A 24,875-nucleotide genomic window follows, 5' to 3' on the forward strand; every position below is an offset into this window, starting at 1 on the left:
AAGTAGTGTGAAATGAACTCATTAGCAACCTGGTAATGGAGGTTACTCCCCTGAGCAAACATCTTTTCTCACCAGCAAACATAGAAAAGGGCCTCCAATCTTAGATGTTACTACTAATGTGAAAACAAGACAAAATATGACTATTGTTGCTCATTTTAAGACAAATGTCAAGTAATCATTACATTCATTACAGATGTCAATTGTTGTTCAACATCATGGCTACGCTGTTGGCATGACCTTTTACAGTGGATTTCTGCTGTTGTGGGCCTTTAACCATCTGTATGACTTTGTCATTCACACAGGAGAGAGACGGGACTATCGTGGATCCTCTGGGGAGCCTCAACAACCTCATGATGCTGATGAGGCAGAGAAGAGTCTCTCCAGATCAGAACTCCTCAAGAAACACCAGCAGAGATCCACAGGGAAGATAACTCACTGCTGCTCTGACTGTGGGAAGAGATTCACCTCATCAGGCATTAAAATTCATCGGAGAAGCCACACAGTAGAGAAAGCTTATTGCTGTACTCAATGTGGGAAGAGTTTTGATACATCTAGCCATCTTATTGTACACCAAAGAACACGCACAGGAGAGAAAACTTATAGCTGTGATGAATGTGGGAAGAGTTTTACTCATCGAAGCAGCCTGATATCACACCAGAGAATACACACAGGAGAGAAACTTTCTAGCTGTGATGAATGTGGGAAGAGTTTTACTCGTTCAACCAGCCTGAAATTACACCAGAGAACACACACAGGAGAGAAATCTTTTAGCTGTGATCAATGTGGGAAGAGTTTTACTCAACTAGGCAACCTGATAACACACCAGAGAACACACACAGGAGAGAAACCATATAGCTGTGATGAATGTGGGAAGAGTTTTACTCAATCAACCAGCCTGAAATTCCACCAGAGAAAACACACAGGAGAGAAACCTTTTAGCTGTGATCAATGTGGGAAGAGTTTTACTCATCGAAGCAGCCTGATATCACACCAGAGAATACACACAGGAGAGAAACTTTCTAGCTGTGATGAATGTGGGAAGAGTTTTACTCGTTCAACCAGCCTGAAATTACACCAGAGAACACACACAGGAGAGAAACCTTTTAGCTGTGATCAATGTGGGAAGAGTTTTACTCAGCTAATCAACCTGATAACACACCAGAGAACACACACAGGAGAGAAACCATACAGCTGTGATGAATGTGGGAAGAGTTTTACTCATTCAACCAGCCTGAAATTACACCAGAGAACACGCACAGGAGAGAAACCTTTTAGCTGTGATCAATGTGGGAAGTGTTTTACTCATCGAAGCAGCCTGATATCACACCAGAGAATACACACAGGAGAGAAACCGTATATCTGTGATGAGTGTGGGAAGAGTTTTACTTGCTTGCGCAATCTGACTCTTCACCAGAGAACACACACAGGAGAGAAACCCTATAGCTGTACTCGATGTGGGAAGTTTTTTTTAAAATCTAACCATCTGACGATACACCAAAGAAGACACACAGGAGAGAAACCCTATAGCTGTACTCAATGTGGGAAGAGTTTTGTTCAATCTGGAGAACTGAAGATGCACCAGAGAAGACACACAGGAGAGAAACCCTATAGCTGTACTCGATGTGGCAAGAGTTTTGTTCAATCTGGCAAACTGAAGATACACCAAAGAACACACACGGGAGAAAAACCTTATAGCTGTGGTCAATGTGGGAAGAGGTTTGCTGCATCTAGCACTCTGACTCAACACCAGAGAACACACACAGGAGAGAAACCTTATAGCTGTGATCAATGTGGGAAGAGTTTTACTACATCTAGCACTCTGACTCTACACCAGAGAACACACACAGGAGAGAAACCTTATAGCTGTGATCAATGTGGGAAGAGATACTCTGATAAAAGACATCTGATCAAACATCAGAAAATACATGAAGGAGTTGTTTCATGATATCAATGATATGTCACAATGTAGAATGTTTAAACATTGTAGTAGGAGTATTTTAATGATGTCACAATGTAGAACCCTAAACGTTTGTCCCCTGTTCTATTGATTTCAACATGATATGGATATTAGCCTCAGGGGGAAAATCCAGGCTCTGAAATGGAAGAGTTACTATTTATGTGATTTAACAAAAAGTGACTAACAAAAAAAGAGTTGGTGACCATGTTGGTGACCCACTGGAATCAAAATGCAACACTTCAAAATGTAGCTATCTGTTTTCTACAAATTGTCCTCTAACCAGGGATGTACACATTACTCCCATATTCCATGTGGATTTTGAGCTGTTAGTTTAACAGGACGTGCAACCTCATCTCCCTCCTCTCACACAATTGATTTCAACATGATATCGATGAGTGATGACATAAATGTTGTGTTCCTTTGTTTAGCGACCCCTACATTTAAATGTTTCACTCCAAAATGTAGCTGACTGTCTTCTGCTGGTTGTCCTCTAATCAGTGAGGTAAAATATATCTCCCATTTCCATGTGTTTTTTTAGTTGTGCTAGTTTCAACATCACGTACAACCTGATTTCACCCTTAATCGATATCAGTGATTTATTGCTACTTGTCAAAACAACAGTGTTTCTGGTGCTTGTGCAGTTTATAAGGAGCTTGTTTTTAAAAAGTAATATGATTATTGTGGCAGATGTTTGTGTATGTAGCACATGTTATGTTTAGGTTTTCAATTTATCACAAACTGTTTCTGCATATTGGTTATTGATTTGTACATGTTAAAACTGTGTTTTGACATTGGGGATATCCCACCTAGAAAAATGTCATTGAAAATACCTTGAAAAAAGGACTATGCAACCAAATATTTATTTATGCAACCAACTGACAATTTTTGGTACAATTATATTGACATTGTTGCCCTGCTATTAGAATATCAGGGTTCATTCTCAGATGTGCCAACCCAAATGTACTAGAGCATGACATTGGGGACTGGGCCCCGATCCAACAACATGCCTATTTAGTGAACCCTGAGAAGAGAGAGAAGCTCGAAATGAGACATGTCCCTGGTAAGGACAACTTGGTTGCTGATTGTGGGCAGTTAATAAGTTTTGCGTTAGCCAGTGCCATTGATTACAATTTATTTTGACTGGTTTTTTGGCGATGAGTTTTATCTCTTATTCTTTTCCGTATTTTTCGTTCCAAGGGGACCAGAGTTCTAGAAGCTAGTGGGGAAAAAAAATATAAAAAATGTGTTCCAGAAGCGTTTTAGGGTTTTTTTCTTGTTGTTTTTAATAGTTGACAGCCAGTAGACACCATGTTTATATTGGTGAAGGTGAAGCATTGTAGTTGATTATAATGTGAAATGGAAGTTGTTTTCTGTTGGTGGTAAGCATTCTATTAAGGTGTTAGTCTTTGGTTTTTCCATTTTGTTTTGAGGTTGGACTTTAGCACGTCTAGCTCGTTAGCACGTCTAGCTCGTTAGCACGTCTAGCTCGTTAGCACGTCTAGCTCGTTAGCCCGTCTAGCTCGTTAGCATGTATAGCTCGTTAGCCCGTCTAGCTCGTTAGCATGTATAGCTCGTTAGCACGTCTAGCTCGTTAGCCCGTCTAGCTCGTTAGCACGTCTAGCTCGTTAGCACGTCTAGCTCGTTAGCACGTAGGACGCACTGATTGGTGTCACCTCGTTAGTCAGTATGTGTTACACCTGTGCTGGCTTGTCCATCTCGTTAGTGGGAAGGTGTTTCACCTGAGCTGGTCCAGGTTCTATTTAAGAGTGTCTGGCCCAGTGCTCCAGTTGTCTTGATACATGTGGAGAGTCAACACCTTTAGTTGCTCCACCTTTTTGGTTTACTTCCTGTCTTTAAGTTTGGTGTGGGTTTTTCTTTTGTTTTCCTCTTCTTGGGCAGATTTAGTGGGTCTCATGGTGGGTGTCTTTTAGGTCCCAGTTGTTGTTACTAGTCAACTTTCAGTGGACACTGAGAGAGCAAAACTGCAACTTTGTTATAATACTTTTATTGCATCAAATGGTTGTTTTATGCAACTGAATAGAGGGTTCTTAGAACTATTGTGTCTGTGTGTTCTACTGAGGATGGGCCTCTGGGAGAAACACTGACAGGAGATTTACAATGTCTTTTGGGTGATAAAACCTAAAGAGACTGCATTCCAGAACATGAGTTAATGTTTCTGTTCTATATGGTACCAGGGAGAGATGACCTCAGGGCCAGACCCTGGTCTCTACACAAAGAGTAGTGTTTTTACAGCAGATACTGTCTGCTGAGAATTATAAGTATCTTTCATACAAATCTTAACCTTGTGACCCGTTCTATACATCTGTTGTTGGTCATGTAGGTTGAAAGGGGTGTATCTTGGCAGTAAAAGACCTTTGTACTTTTGTCTCGGGGCTCTCAACGAATCATCTGGGGGTGATTCATCTCTCAACGAATCATCTGGGGGTGATTCATCTCTCAACGAATCATCTGGGGGTGATTCATCTCTCAACGAATCATCTGGGGGTGATTTGTCGACCAGCCATCATTTTCGTAGAACACTCAATTGATTCACTTTATATGTGTCTGTTGTATTGACCTGCTCCTGTATTAATATGTGAATAAAGATTTAGTTTCAGAATAACTCTGACTTGTGTGACAAGTTTGTCTCTTCATTTGATATGAAAGAAATTAACCACATTTGGGGATGTTAAAACCGCTCCTGATGACCTGGGTAAATGGTGCACCAGGGATCCCTCTAACTTGGGATCTCAGGGAGACCACACTGCGGGAACAGAGCAGATGGACCCACCTTTGATCTGAGAGGCAGCGAGCCGAGTGGATACCATCAGTACAGTATATATAGTGGATACCATCAGTATAGTATATATAGTGGATACCATCAGTATAGTATATATAGTGGATACCATCAGTATAGTATATATAGTGGATACCATCAGTATAGTGTATATATAGTGGATACCATCAGTATAGTATATATAGTGGATACCATCAGTATAGTATATATAGTGGATACCATCAGTATAGTATATATAGTGGATACCATCAGTATAGTATATATAGTGGATACCATCAGTATAGTATATATAGTGGATACCATCAGTATAGTATATATAGTGGATACCATCAGTATAGTATATATAGTGGATACCATCAGTATAGTATATATAGTGGATACCATCAGTATAGTATATATAGTGGATACCATCAGTATAGTGTATATAGTGGATACCATCAGTATAGTATATATAGTGGATACCATCAGTATAGTATATATAGTGGATACCACATCTCAAACCTAGTTAAAAAAAAAAAGAGGTGAGTGAAACACGCAAAGTGGAGTTTTTAGAAAAGCCTCGTAGGCTCTGAGTGTGTATTGCTGTGTGGAGGTGTAAACAGGGCCCAGTCAGTAGGCTCTGAGTGTGTATTCCTGTGTGGAGGTGTAAACAGGGCCCAGTCAGTAGGCTCTGAGTGTGTTCCTGTGTGGAGGTGTAAACAGGGCCCAGTCAGGAGGCTCTGAGTGTGTATTCCTGTGTGGAGGTGTAAACAGGGCCCAGTCAGGAGGCTCTGAGTGTGTATTCCTGTGTGGAGGTGTAAACAGGGCCCAGTCAGGAGGCTCTGAGTGTGTATTCCTGTGTGGAGTTGTAAACAGGGCCCAGTCAGGAGGCTCTGAGTGTGTATTCCTGTGTGGAGGTGTAAACAGGGCCCAGTCAGGAGGCTCTGAGTGTGTATTCCTGTGTGGAGGTGTAAACAGGGCCCAGTCAGAAGGCTCTGAGGCTGAGTCAGCTATCTGTGTGAACTGGATGAAAACTAGAATCTGTGTTTACTAGTTAAGACCATTTGTGATATAGTATACGATGGTACGGTGCACCTGGAATTATTTTAAACCTGTACCCCATTTTAGAAGTATTGAAAGATGTAAATGTATGAGTTTCATTATCCTAGGAACTAACCATTAGATAAATGTGAAAATGTTCCTGCAGGTTAAAATATTGTTGAAAAACAACTAATTGATTAGGTATGTTTGGGAATAGCATTGTGTGAATGTGGTATGAGAGTTGTGACTGTGATATGAGAGTTGTGTGACTGTGATATGCGAGTTGTGTGACTGTGATATGAGAGTTGTGTGACTGTGATATGAGTCTTAATCTGTCGTCTGGATAGTAACATATAGAAATATGCTTAATCAGATGATTGAAATGTGGATAATAAGCGGGATGATATTTTAGAAAGCAGCAGAAGGTCTATAGTTCCTGGGAGGCTTGATTTTGCCGTGGTCTCTGGGAGGTTAGAGAACTGTTGAGGATCGCATGGTCATTGTCTGGGAAACTAAAGTTAATTTTTTGTTCTGCTGGGAGGATGTTTGGAGAGATGCTTCGTTGCTATGGAGAGTCCCTGAAAAAGCAAATGGAATGGTTGTCGTGACTACCTGAGAATTTCTTACGTTTTATATGGATTCTGTGAATATATGAAAATATGATGAATTATATGTGTGTATAATGATTACTAGAGATTTGATGAAGTAATACTGGGAATATAATTAGATACAATTTAAACAACCCATATGTAGACGAACGTAGGTTTTGAGTTGGTATCTTTAATGGATCATTTGATAAAGATGAGGTTTAAGCATTATTAAACTGTCTACAAAGTCTGGCCAGTTGTCTCAGAAACTGATGGGAGTGTGTCCACTTTAGGGTAAGTTACCCTAACAATGTAACTATAAAACGCTTATTGGATTTTCTCCGTCCGGGTACTACATTTCAAATACATGTAAATCTACATTTGAAATGGGGGGGGGTTCTTCCTGGTATGAGAGGAGTTGGGGGGGAGTTTAGTTAGTTAGTTAGTTAACGAAGCTAACGTTAGCTAGTTCATTATCACAAAAGTGAGAACTGCTCTAGATTGGAAACTTACGTTAATGAGTGTAAAGCCATGTTGGCTTTATGGAAACGATATACAATATATGGGAAAGAATATAGTTGAGGAAATAATCCAAACCTAGTTGTGCCTAGTTAGGACATAACGTTAGCTAGCTAGCTAACGGTACTGTACTGTAGCTCATACAACGCCGACGGTCAAACCCGGCTTTCTAATATTTACGTTCATTAACTATAGTAACGTTATGGAAGATATTCACAGAAAACCATCATTGTCATTCATTATTAGTATGTTATATTATTATAATAAATGATTTCGAGACATATTCAGAGCCAAACATCAACACAACTTAACCTTTTTAACTGTTGTCGCATCCAAACTTGTCACCATCGTTTTCAGTTGTAATTGCGAAGTTCCCGGAAGAAGTCCAGCAACAACGGAGGTTCCTCGATGAACCCACCTTCTAACAAGTTCTTTGAAGAACCTTTTGGGGCTGTTTTTCATTGACCAAGAACCCTACGGTTCTTAGGGGATCTGAGAACAACTCCAGTTGAACCCTTCATTTTTAGAGTTGTAGTCGGCTCTATTTACTCTCAGATTCAAACATGATGATTAGCATCAACGATCAAGTCAGCTGCTGCTGCTCCAATACAGTATGAGGTGAGGCGGTGAACTGATGTTGAACTGGGCAGTCAGCTGCTGCTGCTCCAATACAGTATGAGGTGAGACAGTGAACTGATGTTGAACCGGGCAGTCAGCTTCTGCTGCTCCAATACAGTATGAGGTGAGACGGTGAACTGATGTTGAACCGGGCAGTCAGCTGCTGCTGCTCCAATACAGTATGAGGTGAGACGGTGAACTGATGTTGAACCGGGCAGTCAGCTGCTGCTGCTCCAATACAGTATGAGGTGAGACGGTGAACTGATGTTGAACCGGGCAGTCAGCTGCTGCTGCTCCAATACAGTATGAGGTGAGACGGTGAACTGATGTTGAACCGGGCAGTCAGCTGCTGCTGCTCCAATACAGTATGAGGTGAGACGGTGAACTGATGTTGAACCGGGCAGTCAGCTGCTGCTGCTCCAATACAGTATGAGGTGAGGCGGTGAACTGATGTTGAACTGGGCAGTCAGCTGCTGCTGCTCCAGTACAGTATGAGGTGAGATGGTGAACTGATGTTGAATCATAATGATTAAGTTAATTAAAATGAATTAGTGAAACTATTAAAAAATAGTATTTGTCATATTAAATATATTACTCTATTGTTATCAGATAGAAACATGATGGAATATTGTACATCATATTAGCATCAACATACATTATTGTTTCATACAATTTCACATAATAAGGATATTTAATATTTTCAAGTTCAGAACTCATCACCTGCTATGTAAAAGAGACAGAATAATGCACAATGGTCAATGCTATCTGGGATCCTTGGGACATCCCTACCCTAAACCCTAACCTTAACCCCTACCTTAACCATTTTAAATGTCAACTTCAACGGGCTAGGACGTCCCAAGGATGTATCTATACCTGAAAATACATGGTCTAAGTGATTGATAGTTGGTATTCAGCAGTCATAAAGCCTTATTTACTTTAATGAACTACTAAAATAGTGATTTTGTCAGACAGCATAGACAGCAGCTCTACACTTTATTGAGTGACTGATCCATTCATCCTTCCATCCCTCCTCAGCCTTCCTCTCCTCTGAAGACCCAGTGAGGGTGGAGCTCAGTCAGAGAGCTGTTGAGGGACTGGTTAGGAAGAACACTTCTACAGCCAGAGAGGTGAGAGGTCACACATGGTTTAGATGGTAAATATTTATGTCCCCTTAGTGGTTCATCACGTCAGCAAAAGGGAATATGTTCCATCATCTATGTTTATTTACATTAATGCAAATTGTCCACTGATATTGGTGTAATTTCTCACCCCTTTTGGCTGTATGAAAGTTCATTTCCCCTCAGACACACACATTTGTTCTTTGTTATTACCCGAGCCACTGCCTGTTCAGCCTGCTATCATCCAGAAGGCGAGGTCAGTACAGGTGCATCAAAGCTGGGACTGAAAGACTGAAAAACAGCTTCTATCTCAAGGCCATCAGACTGTTAAACAGCTTCTATCTCCAGGCCATCAGAGTGTTAAACAGCTTCTATCTACAGGCCATCAGACTGTTAAACAGCTTCTATCTCCAGACCATCAGACTGTTAAACAGCTTCTATCTCCAGGCCATCAGACTGTTAAACAGCTTCTATCTCCAGACCATCAGACTGTTAAACAGCTTCTATCTCCAGGCCATCAGACTGTTAAACAGCTTCTATCTCCAGACCATCAGACTGATAAACAGCTTCTATCTCCAGGCCATCAGACTGATAAACAGCTTCTATCTCCAGACCATCAGACTGATAAACAGCTTCTATCTCCAGACCATCAGACTGTTAAACAGCTTCTATCTCCAGGCCATCAGACTGTTAAACAGCTTCTATCTCCAGGCCATCAGACTGTTAAACAGCTTCTATCTCCAGGCCGTCAGACTGTTAAACAGCTTCTATCTCCAGGCCATCAGACTGTTAAACAGCTTCTATCTCCAGACCATCAGACTGTTAAACAGCTTCTATCTCCAGGCCATCAGACTGTTAAACAGCTTCTATCTCCAGGCCATCAGACTGTTAAACAGCTTCTATCTCCAGGCCATCAGACTGTTAAACAGCTTCTCTCTCCAGACCATCAGACTGATAAACAGCTTCTATCTCCAGGCCATCAGACTGTTAAACAGCTTCTATCTCCAGACCATCAGACTGTTAAACAGCCTCTATCTCCAGACCATCAGACTGATAAACAGCTTCTATCTCCAGGCCGTCAGACTGTTAAACAGCTTCTATCTCCAGGCCATCAGACTGATAAACAGCTTCTATCTCCAGGCCATCAGACTGATAAACAGCTTCTATCTCCAGGCCATCAGACTGTTAAACAGCTTCTATCTCCAGACCATCAGACTGTTAAACAGCTTCTATCTCCAGACCATCAGACTGTTAAACAGCTTCTATCTCCAGACCATCAGACTGATAAACAGCTTCTATCTCCAGGACATCAGACTGGTAAACAGCTTCTATCTCAAGGCCATCAGACTGTTAAACAGCTTCTATCTCCAGGCCATCAGACTGTTAAACAGCTTCTATCTCCAGACCATCAGACTGTTAAACAGCTTCTATCTCCAGGCCATCAGACTGTTAAACAGCTTCTATCTCCAGGCCATCAGACTGTTAAACAGCTTCTATCTCCAGGCCATCAGACTGTTAAACAGCTTCTCTCTCCAGACCATCAGACTGATAAACAGCTTCTATCTCCAGGCCATCAGACTGTTAAACAGCTTCTATCTCCAGACCATCAGACTGTTAAACAGCCTCTATCTCCAGACCATCAGACTGATAAACAGCTTCTATCTCCAGGCCGTCAGACTGTTAAACAGCTTCTATCTCCAGGCCATCAGACTGATAAACAGCTTCTATCTCCAGGCCATCAGACTGATAAACAGCTTCTATCTCCAGGCCATCAGACTGTTAAACAGCTTCTATCTCCAGACCATCAGACTGTTAAACAGCTTCTATCTCCAGACCATCAGACTGTTAAACAGCTTCTATCTCCAGACCATCAGACTGATAAACAGCTTCTATCTCCAGGACATCAGACTGTTAAACAGCTTCTATCTCCAGGCCATCAGACTGTTAAACAGCTTCTATCTCCAGACCATCAGACTGTTAAACAGGCATCATGAAATCATTGGCCCTTTAATAATGTTTGCATATCATTTCTCATCTCATATGTATAAACTGTATCTCAGTCTATGCTGCTCTGACATTGTTTATCCATATATTTATATATTCCTAAATCCATTCCTTTACTTAGATTTGTGTGTATTAGGTATTTGTTGTGAAATTGTTAGATATTACTTGTTAGATATTACTGCACTGTGGGAACTAGAAGGACAAGCATTTCACTACACCTGCAATAACATCTGCTGAACACCTGTATGTGACCAACAACATTTGATTTATTACGAAGGTAATTTGTGTCAAATGTACTTTTCCCCTCATTCACCCCACCTCTTTACATTGCTTATGCATATTCAGTGGCCTGACTGTGTCCAGACTATGTCAAAGGCCCATCCTGGTAGATCTGAACCTAATGCAGCTTGGAGTGATCAGATGACAGAAGTCACATTTAGGTGCCAGGTGTAACTGAGGCCATAGATGCTCCATATCCATTACTTTGAGTGTTTTATATAATATGACTAAATGCATTTCTTTCTGTGTTACAGGGGCAGTCAATAAATGGAACAGCAAGGCCACAGAACATGACATAAGCAGAGCTGTGGGAGACCACCTCAAGCCCCTGGTAGAGCCGGGGGTGGTGTTTACCACTCCACCACACCTTCAGCAGGCTGGAAAAGTGGGATTGATCTGGTTGATCCATTTGTTTGTGTCTGTTTCCAGTAGTTGAATCCTTTGACGTATTGTTGAATTAAACATTTATCTTCAACAAATGCACTGGGTTGGTTGAAAAGTGATACTAAACGTACATACCAGCACTATTTTGACATAGTGGGAGATATACTGAATTTATACTGTTTTTCATACTAAGATGGATAAAGATGCGTATTGGTTTTGCAAGAGTCTGTTGATTGTCAGTCATTGGGTTCATTAGTTTTGCAATATGTTCAAATCAAATCAAGCTTTATTTATACAGCACATTTCAGACATGGATGCTTCACAGGAAAAAAATAAAACAATGAAAATAAACAGAAATATTTACCACAACAAACATAAGATTAACAACTGAAAGACGAATTAGCATTCTAAGGAAAATCCATTGATTAAAATATTAATTGGATGCAACATCCAACCCAAAATATAAGCATGTTTTTAGGAGGGGCTCTGAAAGACACTATGGGGGTGTCCACTGGAAGTTGACTAGTAACAACAACTGGGACCTAAAAGACACCCACCATGAGACCCACTAAATCTGCCCAAGAAGAGGCAAACAAAATAAAAACCCACATCGAACTTAAAGACAGGAAGTAAACCAAAAAGGTGGAGCAACTAAAGGTGTTGACTCTCCACATGTATCAAGACAACTGGAGCACTGGGCCAGACACTCTTAAATAGAACCTGGACCAGCTCAGGTGAAACACCTTCCCATATATTCCTTCCCTATATACACAAACATCTCCCACAATAATCATATTACTTGTAATTTTTTTAACAAGCTCCTTAAACTGCACAAGCAGCAATAAATCACTGATATCGATTAGGGGGAAATCAGGTTGTTCGTGCTGTTGAAACTAACACAACTAAAAAAACACATGGAAATGGAGATATATTTTACCTCACTGATTAGAGGACAACCTGCAGAAGACAGTCAGCTACATTTTGGAGTGATGCATTTAAATGTAGGGGTCACTAAACAAAGGAACACAACATTTATGTCATCACTCATCGATATCATGTTGAAATCAATTGTGTGAGAGGAGGGAGATGAGATTGCACGTCCTGTTAAAACTAACAGCTCAAAAACCACACGGAATCTGGGAGTAATGTGTACATCCCTGGTTAGAGGACAATTTGTAGAAAACAGCTCGCTACATTTTGAAGTGTTACATTTTGATTCAAGTGCGTCACCAACATGGTAAGTGTAACACAACTCTTTTTTTGTTAGTCACTTTTTATTAAATCTCATAAATAGTACTCTTCCATTTCAGAGCCTGGATTTTCCCCCTGAGGCTAATATCCATATCATGTTGAAATCAATAGAACAGGGGACAAACGTTTAGGGTTCTACATTGTGACATCATTAAAATACTCCTACTACAATGTTAAAACATTCTACATTGTGACATTATTTCATTGATATCATGAAACAACTCCTTAATGTATTTTCTGATGTTTGATCAGAGATCTTTTATCAGAGTATCTCGTCACATTGACCACAGCTATAAGGTTTCTCTCCTGTGTGTGTTCTCTTGTGTTGAGTCAGATCTCCAGATTGACCAAAACTCTTCCAACATTTACCACAGCTATAAGGTTTCTCTACTGTGTGTATTCTCTGGTGTACTGTCAGATTATCAGATGTAGTAAAACTCTTCCCACATTGATCACAGCTAAAAGTTTCTCTCCTGTGTGTATTCTCTGGTGTAAAGTCAGTTCTCCAGATTGACCAAAACTCTTCCCACATTGACCACAGCTATAAGGTTTCTCTCCTGTGTGTCTTCTCTGGTGTACAGTCAGAATGCTTGATGTAGTGAAACTCTTCCCACATTGATCACAGCTATAAGATTTCTCTCCTGTGTGTATTCTCTGGTGTACTGTCAGATGATCAGATGTAGTAAAACTCTTCCCACATTGATCACAGCTAAAAGGTTTCTCTCCAGTGTGTATTCTCTGGTGTAAAGTCAGTTCTCCAGATTGACCAAAACTCTTCCCACATTGACCACATATATAAGGTTTCTCTCCTGTGTGTCTTCTCTGGTGTACAGTCAGAATGCAGAGGTCTCGAGGTCAACTATTTTTGATGTGTTTTCGCGTATCATTTTCTCCAGACCGTCGGCTCTTTCGTTTATCTTTGCATAGACAGCATCGATTATGTTGACCTGTAATTCGCGCAAAGACAATTCTTTCTGTGTCTTTTTGGGTGCAGGACTATTGACTGCATTTTCAGAATCAACCGAATGTCCAGAATCCTCCATTTCTTCTCCTGAGGAGTCAGGTGGCGGTTTTTCTCCAACGTATGAGTGCTCAGCTAGCAACTGCCTTCTCCTCCCTTTGCTCTTTCGCACATTTTTTCCTTCCATTTCTCAAAGTTATGAATCAAATTATCGGTCAACTAAGTGTTGTTCTCTATTGTGTTTACTATAAGCCAAGTTCCGTTACATTTAAGTAAGTTTGAGAGGGATAAAAGTTAAGGTTACTCGGAGCAAGCTGAAATCTCGTCTACACTCGCCGCCATCTTCCAGCGCCAGGAGAGAGGGGTACCCCTACACAGAACTGAACTGGATCAAAGATGGCGGACAGAAATACTAGGAGAGAGGGGTACCCCTACACAGAACTGATCTGGATCAAAGATGGAGGACAGAAATACTAGGAGAGAGGGGTACCCCTACACAGAACTGAACTGGATCAAAGATGGCGGACAGAAATACTAGGAGAGAGGGGTACCCCTACACAGAACTGAACTGGATCAAAGATGGCGGACAGAAACACTAGGAGAGAGGGATACCCCTACACAGAACTGAACTGGATCAAAGATGGCGGACAGAAATACTAGGAGAGAGGGGTACCCCTACACAGAACTGAACTGGATCAAAGATGGAGGACAGAAATACTAGGATGGAAGCAAATGTAAGGGATTATAACGTCATAACGAATCATGCAGAAACATGTACAGTTGACAGGAATGTTAGTTAATGTAGAGACAAACGATTACGCTTTTTTTATCGTAAAGTTCATTTACGAAAATCGAGATTTAGCCAGCTAGCTGACTAGCTAACATTAGCCAGCTAGCTGACTAGCTAACATTAGCCAGCTAGCTGACTAGCTAACATTAGCCAGCTAGCTGACTAGCTAACATTAGCCAGCTAGCTGACTAGCTAACATTAGCCAACTAGCTGACTAGCTAACATTAGCCAGCTAGCTGACTAGCTAACATTAGCCAGCTATCTAACTAGCTAACATTAGCCAGCTAGCTGACTAGCTAACATTAGCCAGCTAGCTGACTAGCTAACAATAACCAGCTAGCTGACTAGCTAACATTAGCCAGCTAGCTGACTAGCTAACAATAACCAGCTAGCTGACTAGCTAACATTAACCAGCTAGCTGACTAGCTAACATTAGCCAGCTAGCTGACTAGCTTTATGGCTGTTGTGACATGAGTATGTAATTGTAATACTGGTTGTTTTAGGGACTCCTGAAATAACCAGCAAACCAGGCGGTCGTTTTGTGAAACAGTGGATGTATAGAATCTAGCTAGCTGAAGAATTTACTCCAAATTGAATGTACAATTGTGTAAGCTTGCCTTGCTGATATTTGCCATGCAGATAGATGAAATAACGTAGCTAGCTATGTTCTTGCTTATTGTGCAGTGGATGATTAAAATACCTGTATGCCTATGGATGTGTAGCTAGCTATCTAGCCGATCTGTGTATGGACCCAAACGTTTGGTATACATATTAGTTCAGAACCTACCTATGAACCTCAGCTATCATAGCCAGTTGTATCAACTTCAAAACAGCCTGAATGACATTAATGAAGCCTATGGATTGAGTAGAATATAATATCATGTTGTGCCAAGGATGCAAGTCGTATATACATGTAGTTATTACCATGCATAAGATCCCCACATTGTAGCCTGTACATTTAATATATTCACTGATCATGTACTCTACCTTGGCAAATAAAGGTGCAGTTTAGGTATGAATGTCTTCGAGATTATTTTTCAGTCATATCCAATACCAGGAGTATCAAATTCCAGTCTTTGAATGACGCTGTGTCTGCATGTATGTATTACAATTATACACTTCAACAGTGTTTACCAATCTTGGTCCTGGGACATCAATGGTTACACATTGTAACTAATAGACTAGAAACAGGATTTAACTAGTTAATTCATATATACAGAAATATAATGTTAAAAAACAGTACACTACACTTCCTATGCATCATGTAAATACTCTAACACTGGTTCATCTCAACATCTAATGCCCTTCATCTGCATTGATCTGATAAACACAGGATAGGTGGAGTATTTCATCACATTACACTTCATTTCAACCAGTAGAGAATGTGAAATGCTTTATTGAAAAGCTCATTATCCAAGTGTTATAAATACAAGTTTAATCTGTACTTCAATGCACATCTGTTGCGCATTATAAAAACAGAGGAAGAAAGAGGAGGTGGTGAGAGAGGTGTAAAAGACAGAAAGGGAAAGAGGTAAGCACATAGGAGCAGGGAAGGCAGCACATGATTAATGAATCACAGTGCTACATAAATATTCTCTCAGTTCATCACAATTACATAATAGTGTCTCTAGTCGGCCCAAAGGTTCTTAAAAGCAGGTGAGGTGGCGATGATGGGACTGGGGGTTGGCATCCTCTCACATCAAAACATATCTGCAGACGAGAGACAGATGGAGAGAGAGAGAGCATGTTTAAACCTTGTGTTTTTATTTTTTATTCTAACATTGTTAGTCATCAATCAGGAGGTGAAATAAAAAACTGACCTGGGATCATTAATTCTGGGACGACTGCATCTCTATCTGTATTTCAATGTAAAGCATCTCTTTAATAATACTTCCTGTATAATATAAACTGACCTGGGATCATTAACTCTGGGACTACTGCATCTCTATCTGTAATTCAATGTAAAGCATCTCTTTAATAATACTTCCTGTTGACCTGACCAAGTGACCTCTCACCTCTGATCATGCTGTGCCCTCTATGTAGCCAGTTCAGATGCAGGAGGGGTTCACCGACACAGCTGATATAACCTAGAGGATTTAGGGAGAAGAGGAGAGAGGGATGAAGTGAAGGAGAGAGACTGTTATTGAGAAAATAAGGTAGTTAAAGCGACAGTGTTCAACAGGAATCTGTGTGTGGCCTCACCTGGTGTCCACACCAAACTAAGTGACTGCAGAGTACTTTATGCTGAAAAACATGAACGGACACACGAGGACAAACAATACAGCGTAGTTATAGAAATAATTAAGTGTCTTACTATTCTCCATGGTTGGCCCTCTTGCCTATTCTTTGAAGGTGGAAGGAGCCACAGTTATATACGCCTGAACCTGCTTACTGCACAACACAATCCATCAATCCGATTGATACATGAGTGTGTAGGTGTGGGTTATAGGGTGTCTAATTGTTCTACATTTTTTCAATATGGGTGATTTAAAATAGCCTGTTTTGTTTTTGCACAGACATCACACCCTTACCTAAACAGCACCCTCACCTGAGAAGTAGAAATCAAAGGGAGAGAAACTGTGAATTGAATAACTGCAGTTGACATAGCTCAGTAAATGGAAGAATACTCTTATTGCAATGTGAATGGCTCTTAAAAGAGCTTTTGGTTGTGCATAGTGTAGTCTATGGTGTTGCCAGGGAACAGCACCCTCTTTGAAGAAGTAGGAGGTGAAGATCTCCTGCACACGGATTGCCTCTCTTGCTGCGTTGTTGGACCCCATCCTTGAAACATCCTGCAGAGCAGCAGACTCCTCCTCTGGCACACGGCGGCGAGCTGCAGATCCCCTCCTGGTCCTCGTGTCCATCCTCATGAAGTTACGCAGGACACAGGTAGCCTTCACACACCTGAATTCCTCCAGGAGGCAGTCCCAGATGACCCTGGTCACCCAACCTTGCAGTGCCCTACACGGTAACTGTAGGCAATCGTTTTGAAGGGATCTCCAGTTACAAGGTATCTGTAGGAATATGGAAGACAATGTAATTATTAGACTGTTACATCACCAGGTCATTGTGGATTACTAAAGTATAATATCCCTGATAACAAATCATGATAACATTGGATTGATAGATGCATGGGCACACATATGTACATGTGTAGCATGTGACAATAACAGGATCATATCAAGGATGGCATCACAAATGAAAACATAAATACCACTTGAAGCTTGATGATGAGTTTGAATCATTTGAATCAGCTGTGCAGTGTGAAGGCAAAAACAAAAATGTGCCCCTCTGAGTCCCCAGGACTGAGAACCACTGCTCTTCATTGGGACCTCTTCATATGTAGACTGGCTTTCATAGAGCTCTTTATCTGAGGACAGAAAACCTCACAAGAAACAGACTTCATTATAGTCAAATTACACCACACTGAATATTATGTTACTATTATCTCCGTCCTCACTTCTAGGGACAGGAACTACACAAAAGTACCTGCCCTATCCAGAATAGCCTCCTCTCTCACTGACAGTTGGGGCTGCTATCCTTTCACCCTCCTCCATGGCTGTTAGCTAGCTACCTACAAATGCATTTGGAGTTTGTTTTTTACAGTGATAAATACATCAAGATAGCTAGCTAATATGTAGTTAGGTAGATGGTGATATTTCATTCACTTAGCTATCTATCTATACAGTATGTGTAGTTGTCTAGATAGATAGCTAGCTCATTTAGCAGCTCATCTGAGTTAGCCTGCACTGTAGCTAGTTAGCTAATAATACATTGTTGTTTTTTTTACATTTTCATAATCTATTTACTTACTTACTTGAATAGGTTCTCCCAGCCATGTGGACAATTGGAAACAGGGCAGCAAAGTTTGTTTGTCATCAGATAGTTTTAGAGGATATTACTATTGAACTACAGAAAAACAACTGTCTTTTGTGGCTCTCTCCAGGTAACCAGGACAATAAATCAGAGGAGTGACTGGGGGAGAGGTCTCCACACTCACACAATCCCCCACAGGTCTACTGTGAAACCTCACACCTTCACAATAGTGTTTGAGTCTATTACTCCAGAAAGTACACATGATTGGTCGCCCCCAGGTCCAGACAGTACCACCTGGAAAACTATCCATGTCCAATTTGAATACATGTGAGGCAGCTCCCAATGGGACCAATCAGATTATACTCAGTCCTATAGCGTGTATCCACCTATAACCTACACTGATAAACTACAATTGCATAGCTGTTACTGTGTAACTGCAATGTTGTTTTGACAGCTAAGCTAAAGTTATGTAATAACATAGTAACAAATGTACACTAAATGTAAAATGTTAACATTATGACTTTATATTCTCAAAATAAATATATTACATTTTGTAAAAGGAGGAATGTAATCGTAAAGCCACATAGCACTATTGGAGTGTACTCCACCTCCTGTTTTATAGATGTCATGCTGGCCTGACGAGGTACACATTGTGACACCTGATTGAAGGAGGAAAAATATTAGGACTGATTGAGCTATAGTTTTCAGAAGTGTTTCAATAGTTCTCAATAGCAAATTGCCAACTATTAAAACAAACACAAAAACATTTGCATATTTTTTTCACAAGAAGTATCAGAATAGAATAGCCAGTTTCATTTAGATAAGAGGACGTTAGATTTATAATTACCCATTTGTCTATGTCAGCCCTGGCCAATAAAATCTTTTTGAGATTGCATCTCTAGTTTTTTGCTTGCATGGAACACAACAAAGATGTTGTTGGCCTCCTCAGCAGCACAGACGACCTTTGTCCAGAAGGCACGGGAGGTGTCTTTGTACCTGCTGTACTATAGCTGTAACGGGTCCTATGTGTAGCTGGTGTAGAGAGTCAGGCGCAGGACAGCAGATATGAGTAATCAATGTACTTTTACTCAAAATGTCAAAAATACAAAGTAAAAAATACACGCACACCATGACAGACCGAAAATACAATAAACAATCACTCACAAAAACCCCATGGGGAAACAGAGGGTTAAATAATGAACCAGTAATTGTGGGAGAGAAATCAGGTGTGTAAAACAAAGACAAAACAAATGGAAAATGAAAAGTGGATCGACGGTGGCTAGACGGCCGGTGACGTCTGTATATATTTTGATAAAGGTTAGATTCTATGAAACTATGACATTTAGATAAATCTCTCAGCCGTTTGGATTTGATAGTCAGCTATTTAGTCATATGCACAGGTGAGCGTAAACGATGCGTTATTAATCCCAATGTTAAATTAAATGATGTTTTAGGTTGAACACTAGTAGATCTGACGTCACAAAAACGTTTTGCCAACTACAAATTAACACAACAACATCGAATTGACACGAGATTTGCTATTAAAAGGCTGATCTCTGAGGAAGATTGGGTGTAAACGACTCAACTCGGCCTTGTGTCATAACAGTTTCAAATTGCTATAAGACGATATAATAAATATTATAGTCATGGCGGTAGATAAGACAACGGGTTGATAGTTTTAGACCAATTAATAATGGAACAATCCACAGATAAAGTGGACTTGTAAATCTCGCCTTCAACAACAAAATCAATGGCCTTTTTCAGAAAAAAATGTTTTTTTCCCCTCCTTGGTCAAGCCCACGGGACAGCCACCATTGCTTTTGTAATTGACAAAGTTACTATCGGTTGCAGGATCCATTCTTCTGAAAACATCCGTTTTCCAAATGAAATCAATCAACTGTGTTGTAATAATCTGCAACGTTGTGACATTTCTGCCAGTTGTGTAATTTGGATAACCTTGCCTAATGTCAGTCATCAATGAAGCTTCTTGTTGTTGCTTTACTGAAAGGTCAAATGAGAAGTATGGCGTAGTGTAGGTAGGCCTGACGTCTTCCATGATATGTTGTGACACTTCAAAAAATAAAAATACTCTACAGTATAAACGCCATTAACAGTAAAACGAAGCACTCTTTCACAAAAAAGAGGCTTCAGCAACCCACAGAAAGACGCCCACGTTTATATATTGTTTTGGAAAACACATGGTGACGTGTAAATACAAACTTATCATTACAATCTTTATCATCTGTGATGCTGATAATATACAGTGTGTTTTCCATAGCAGTGGAGCCATATCACCTTATAGTCAGAAGAACAATGAGTGTGTCTGGATGTGGAATACGTTGGATCTTGGACTAGCCACAGTGATGGAAAATAAATCACTTCATTCTGTCTTTATTGTATATCATGATATCTGTGAGGCAAGACAATACCATATGTTATGATTAAAAAGACAAACCAAACCTGTTGTGTCATTTGAGGTTAACTAAATGTAGAAATAAGGACAGGGGAGAATAAAGAGGATCAGGGGAGAATAAAGAGGATCAGGGGAGAATAAAGAGGATCAGGGGAGAATAAAGAGGATCAGGGGAGAATAAAGAGGATCAGGGGAGAATAAAGAGGACAGGGGAGAATAAAGAGGACAGGGGAGAATAAAGAGGACAGGGGAGAATAAAGAGGATCAGGGGAGAATAAAGAGGATCAGGGGAGAATAAAGAGGATCAGGGGAGAATAAAGAGGATCAGGGGAGAATAAAGAGGATCAGGGGAGAATAAAGAGGATCAGGGGAGAATAAAGAGGATCAGGGGAGAATAAAGAGGATCAGGGGAGAATAAAGAGGACCAGGGGAGAATAAAGAGGACCAGGGGAGAATAAAGAGGATCAGGGGAGAATAAAGAGGATCAGGGGAGAATAAAGAGGATCAGGGGAGAATAAAGAGGATCAGGGGAGAATAGAGGATCAGGGGAGAATAAAGAGGACAGGGGAGAATAAAGAGGGTCAGGGGAGAATAAAGAGGACAGGGGAGAATAAAGAGGATCAGGGGAGAATAAAGAGGATCAGGGGAGAATAAAGAGGATCAGGGGAGAATAAAGAGGATCAGGGGAGAATAAAGAGGACAGTGATTATGGATATGCACTCATGTTGACTTATATATTTGAACGTTCTTTTTCGCCCAGAGTACACATTTTAGATGTATTATTGTTATTATTATTGTTATTATTACTACTGTACCTACATTCTTAAAAACTAAGACAGAAAAAGTGTACTTTTTGTTGTCGTAGGAAGAGCCATAAGAGGGAAAAGCAGGATGGGATGGGGGTTTGGGGGATGGGTAGAGAGAACAATAGAGGGCTCTGAAACTATTATTTCTGAAATAACCACTTCCTAATGTGACTAGAGTCTAATACTTCCTGTGGCACATCAGAGGGCATGATAGCTCACCAAAAATGATTCTGAAGTGTGCCAGGCCTTGCAGTCCCAAGATAGAATTCCAACAGGCCCTTCCCTGTGGCTCAGTTGGTAGAGCATGGTGTTTGCTACGCCAGCATGGTGTGTGCAACGCCAGGGTTGTGGGTTCGATTCCCACGGGGGGCCAGTACGAAAAAAATAAAATTACAATTTTTTTTGGAAATGTATGCATTCACTACTGTAAGTCGCTCTGGATAAGAGTGTCTGCTAAATGACTAAAATGTAAAATAGCCTTGCTGAAATCCTCCCCCCCCCCCCCCCCTTTTAATTTTGTGGCTAGAGTCAAATACTTTCTATAGCACAAACTTCACATCAGGATAGGCAACCGAAATGAATCATTAATAGACTAATACACTTGAAACACATAGCCAAACCGAAAACTGCAGACATTACTAGTGCCTCCCCACGATCAAACCGTCATGAAAAATAAAATGAAACGCAGCCTGATGTGATCAGAAACTTCAACTAGCAAGTCGCAGCAATGAAGAATTCGGCACAACACCGAAGCCAAAATAAAAAATACATTTTACTCAACTGCGTTACCCACTCCAGTCAGCAGATGGCGGAAGAAGAATTGAGTGCGTGCGCGTTCACGCGAAGGGGGGCCAAAAAGGCTTCTCAACAGCTTTTACCCCCAAGCCATAAGTCTCCCGAACAGGTAATCAAATAGCTACCCGGAGTATTTGCATTGTGCCGCCCCCCCCCCCCCCCAACCCCTCTTTTACGCTGCTGCTACTCTCTGTTTATCATATATGTATGTCACTTTAACTACACATTCATGTATATACTACCTCAATTAGCCCGACTAACCGGTGCCTGTATATAGCCTCCCTACTGTTATAGCCTCGCTACTGTTATAGCCTCTCTACTGTTTATAGCCTCTCTACTGTTATAGCCTCTCTACTGTATATAGCCTCTCTACTGTTATAGCCTCTCTACTGTTTATAGCCTCTCTACTGTTTATAGCCTCTCTACTGTTATAGCCTCTCTACTGTTATAGCCTCTCTACTGTTATAGTCTCTCTACTGTATACAGCCTCTCTACTGTATACAACCTCTCTACTGTTATAGCCTCTCTACTGTATATAGCCTCTCTACTGTATATAGCCTCTCTACTGTATATAGCCTCTCTACTGTTTATAGCCTCTCTACTGTATACAACCTCTCTACTGTATACAGCCTCTCTACTGTATATAGCCTCTCTACTGTTTATAGCCTCGCTACTGTATATAGCCTCTCTACTGTATATAGCCTCTTTACTGTTATAGCCTCTCTACTGTTATAGCCTCTCTACTGTTATAGTCTCTCGACTGTATATAGCCTCTCTACTGTATATAGCCTCTCTACTGTTATTTTTCACTGTCTTTTTACTGTTGTTTTTATTTCTTTACTTATCTATTGTTCACCTAATAGCTATTTTTTACTTAAAAAATTGCACTGTTGGTTAGAGCCTGTAAGTAAGCATTTCACTGTAAGGTCTACACCTGTTGTATTCGGCTCACGTGACAAATAAACTTTGATTTGATTGTATTAGACAATGTAAACACACTAATAGACCAGGAGGAATAATACCCATTTTATGCAGGAATTTAACAACATAATTACATCGGCATAAAAACTCGGTAGTACAGAGTAGATACTTCATATAACTTGCGAAATATTGCATTGTGGGTAGTTTAGGAGGTATCCCAAAATAAATGAATAAATTGTTAATAACACAAAAACATAACTGTTTGTACTTATAGGTAACCAGATCGTGAATACGACTAGCTTACTAAGTCTTTAACGACACTTTATTGTTACACTGGTGAGTAAAAACTCATGCTTCCTAGACTTTAACTTGTCTGACAATAAAATATACATTTTACTCAACTGCGTTACCCACTCCAGTCAGCAGATGGCGGTCTGGGAATTTAAGGCGATGCTGTTGGTGTGACGTATAATGTAGTGGACGGAACGCTTCTTTCAACAGTAGCAACAGTTAGTCAGACACCACGGTAGTTTGCTAGACAAAATAGCCGAACAATAAAGCTCTTTAGACGCTTTAGTGTGTATTAGGCACTGTGTTTTAAACCCTCTTCTGTGGTCTAGTTAGTTATCCGATTTAATTTCATATTTACGGTGTTGTTGTTATTATTCAGCTAGCGGGCTGGTTAAGTTAGCATTAGCCTAGCTAGCTAACATCTCCGACCATGCGGTCACTGAGCTACTCTCCTGCTAATGAAGAGGACATCACAGTAAAACAAGAAGTAGAGGGTGAGGCCGTTACTGTGAAAGAAGAAAAAGACGCGTTCAGAGTGAAAGAGGAGGAGGATGTTACAGTAAAAGAAGAGGAGGATGCAGTTTATGGAGTGAAAGAGGAAGAGGGGGAGATGACTGTTACGATAGAGGAGGAAACTGGACATCTGGGCCCGGTTTCCCAAACGCATCTTAAGGCGTCCAATGGTTCTAACGGTGAACTTAGCCATAAGATGGTTTTGAGAAACCGTTCCCTGATTAACACTAGTAAGTACTGTCTTAAAAACAGAGGCACAAACTCTGCAGTTGTTGAACTGATGTGTGGTGTTAAAGCGGAATTAAGCAATAGCTACATCCATATTGTGACTTTTAAATTATTAATTTATAGCCATTGATTGTTGAAGAATATAACACATGCCTCATGAGCTTAGTTCACCAGTTTACCCAATCAGATCCCCAAATAAGCTTTTTTTACTCCAATGTCTAGAAACAATGTAAATCAACACTGTATAGCCTCAACATAGTTTAAACTATAATGTTGATATCATGGATGGTCAGTCCTTGCATCCATAGGTCTGTCTATGAATTTGAAAGTAGTTACATTTCTCCAACCCCCTAATCATCTTATTACCAAAACTGGTGGAATGACAGCTTTGTTATTGTATGAACTGCAGATTGCTGGGTTGTGTGAGTTTTTTCAACAGTAACAAAATGGCTGCCCAGAGGCTTGGTTTGGTAAACAGCTGAGGGATGGGGGAAGGAGGAGTGTAACCACTCAAATTTATTCATCCAGGATGTCATAATGATAGTTTAACCAGGTTTCTAGGCTATATAGTATATTCTAGAATTCATCCATGATGTCATAATGATAGTTTAACCAGGTTTCTAGGCTATATAGTATATTCTAGAATTCATCCATGATGTCATAATGATAGTTTAACCAGGTTTCTAGGCTATATAGTATATTCTAGAATCCATCCATGATGTCATAATGATAGTTTAACCAGGTTTCTAGGCTATATAGTATATTCTAGAATTCATCCATGATGTCATAATGATAGTTTAACCAGGT

The 24,875-nt window shown here is 40.4% G+C and overlaps 1 protein-coding gene across 1 annotated transcript; it reads left to right on the plus strand.

Moving 5' to 3' along the window:
* Positions 1–232: 232 nt before the first annotated feature.
* Positions 233–1,945, plus strand: LOC145876877 (uncharacterized). Its single transcript, XM_082972215.1, has one exon. It carries the CDS (start codon positions 233–235, stop codon positions 1,943–1,945), a length of 1,713 nt encoding a protein of 570 aa, XP_082828341.1.
* Positions 1,946–24,875: the final 22,930 nt, after the last annotated feature.

The sequence above is a fragment of the Salmo salar genome, unplaced genomic scaffold (assembly GCF_965601325.2).
Source record: "Salmo salar unplaced genomic scaffold, fSalSal1 ptg000613l, whole genome shotgun sequence".
Lineage (NCBI taxonomy): Eukaryota > Metazoa > Chordata > Actinopteri > Salmoniformes > Salmonidae > Salmo > Salmo salar.

What these genes read in the sequence shown, in the direction of transcription:
- LOC145876877 (XM_082972215.1), top strand. Translation starts at nt 233, where the DNA reads ATGACCTTTTACAGTGGATTTCTGCTGTTGTGGGCCTTTAACCATCTG.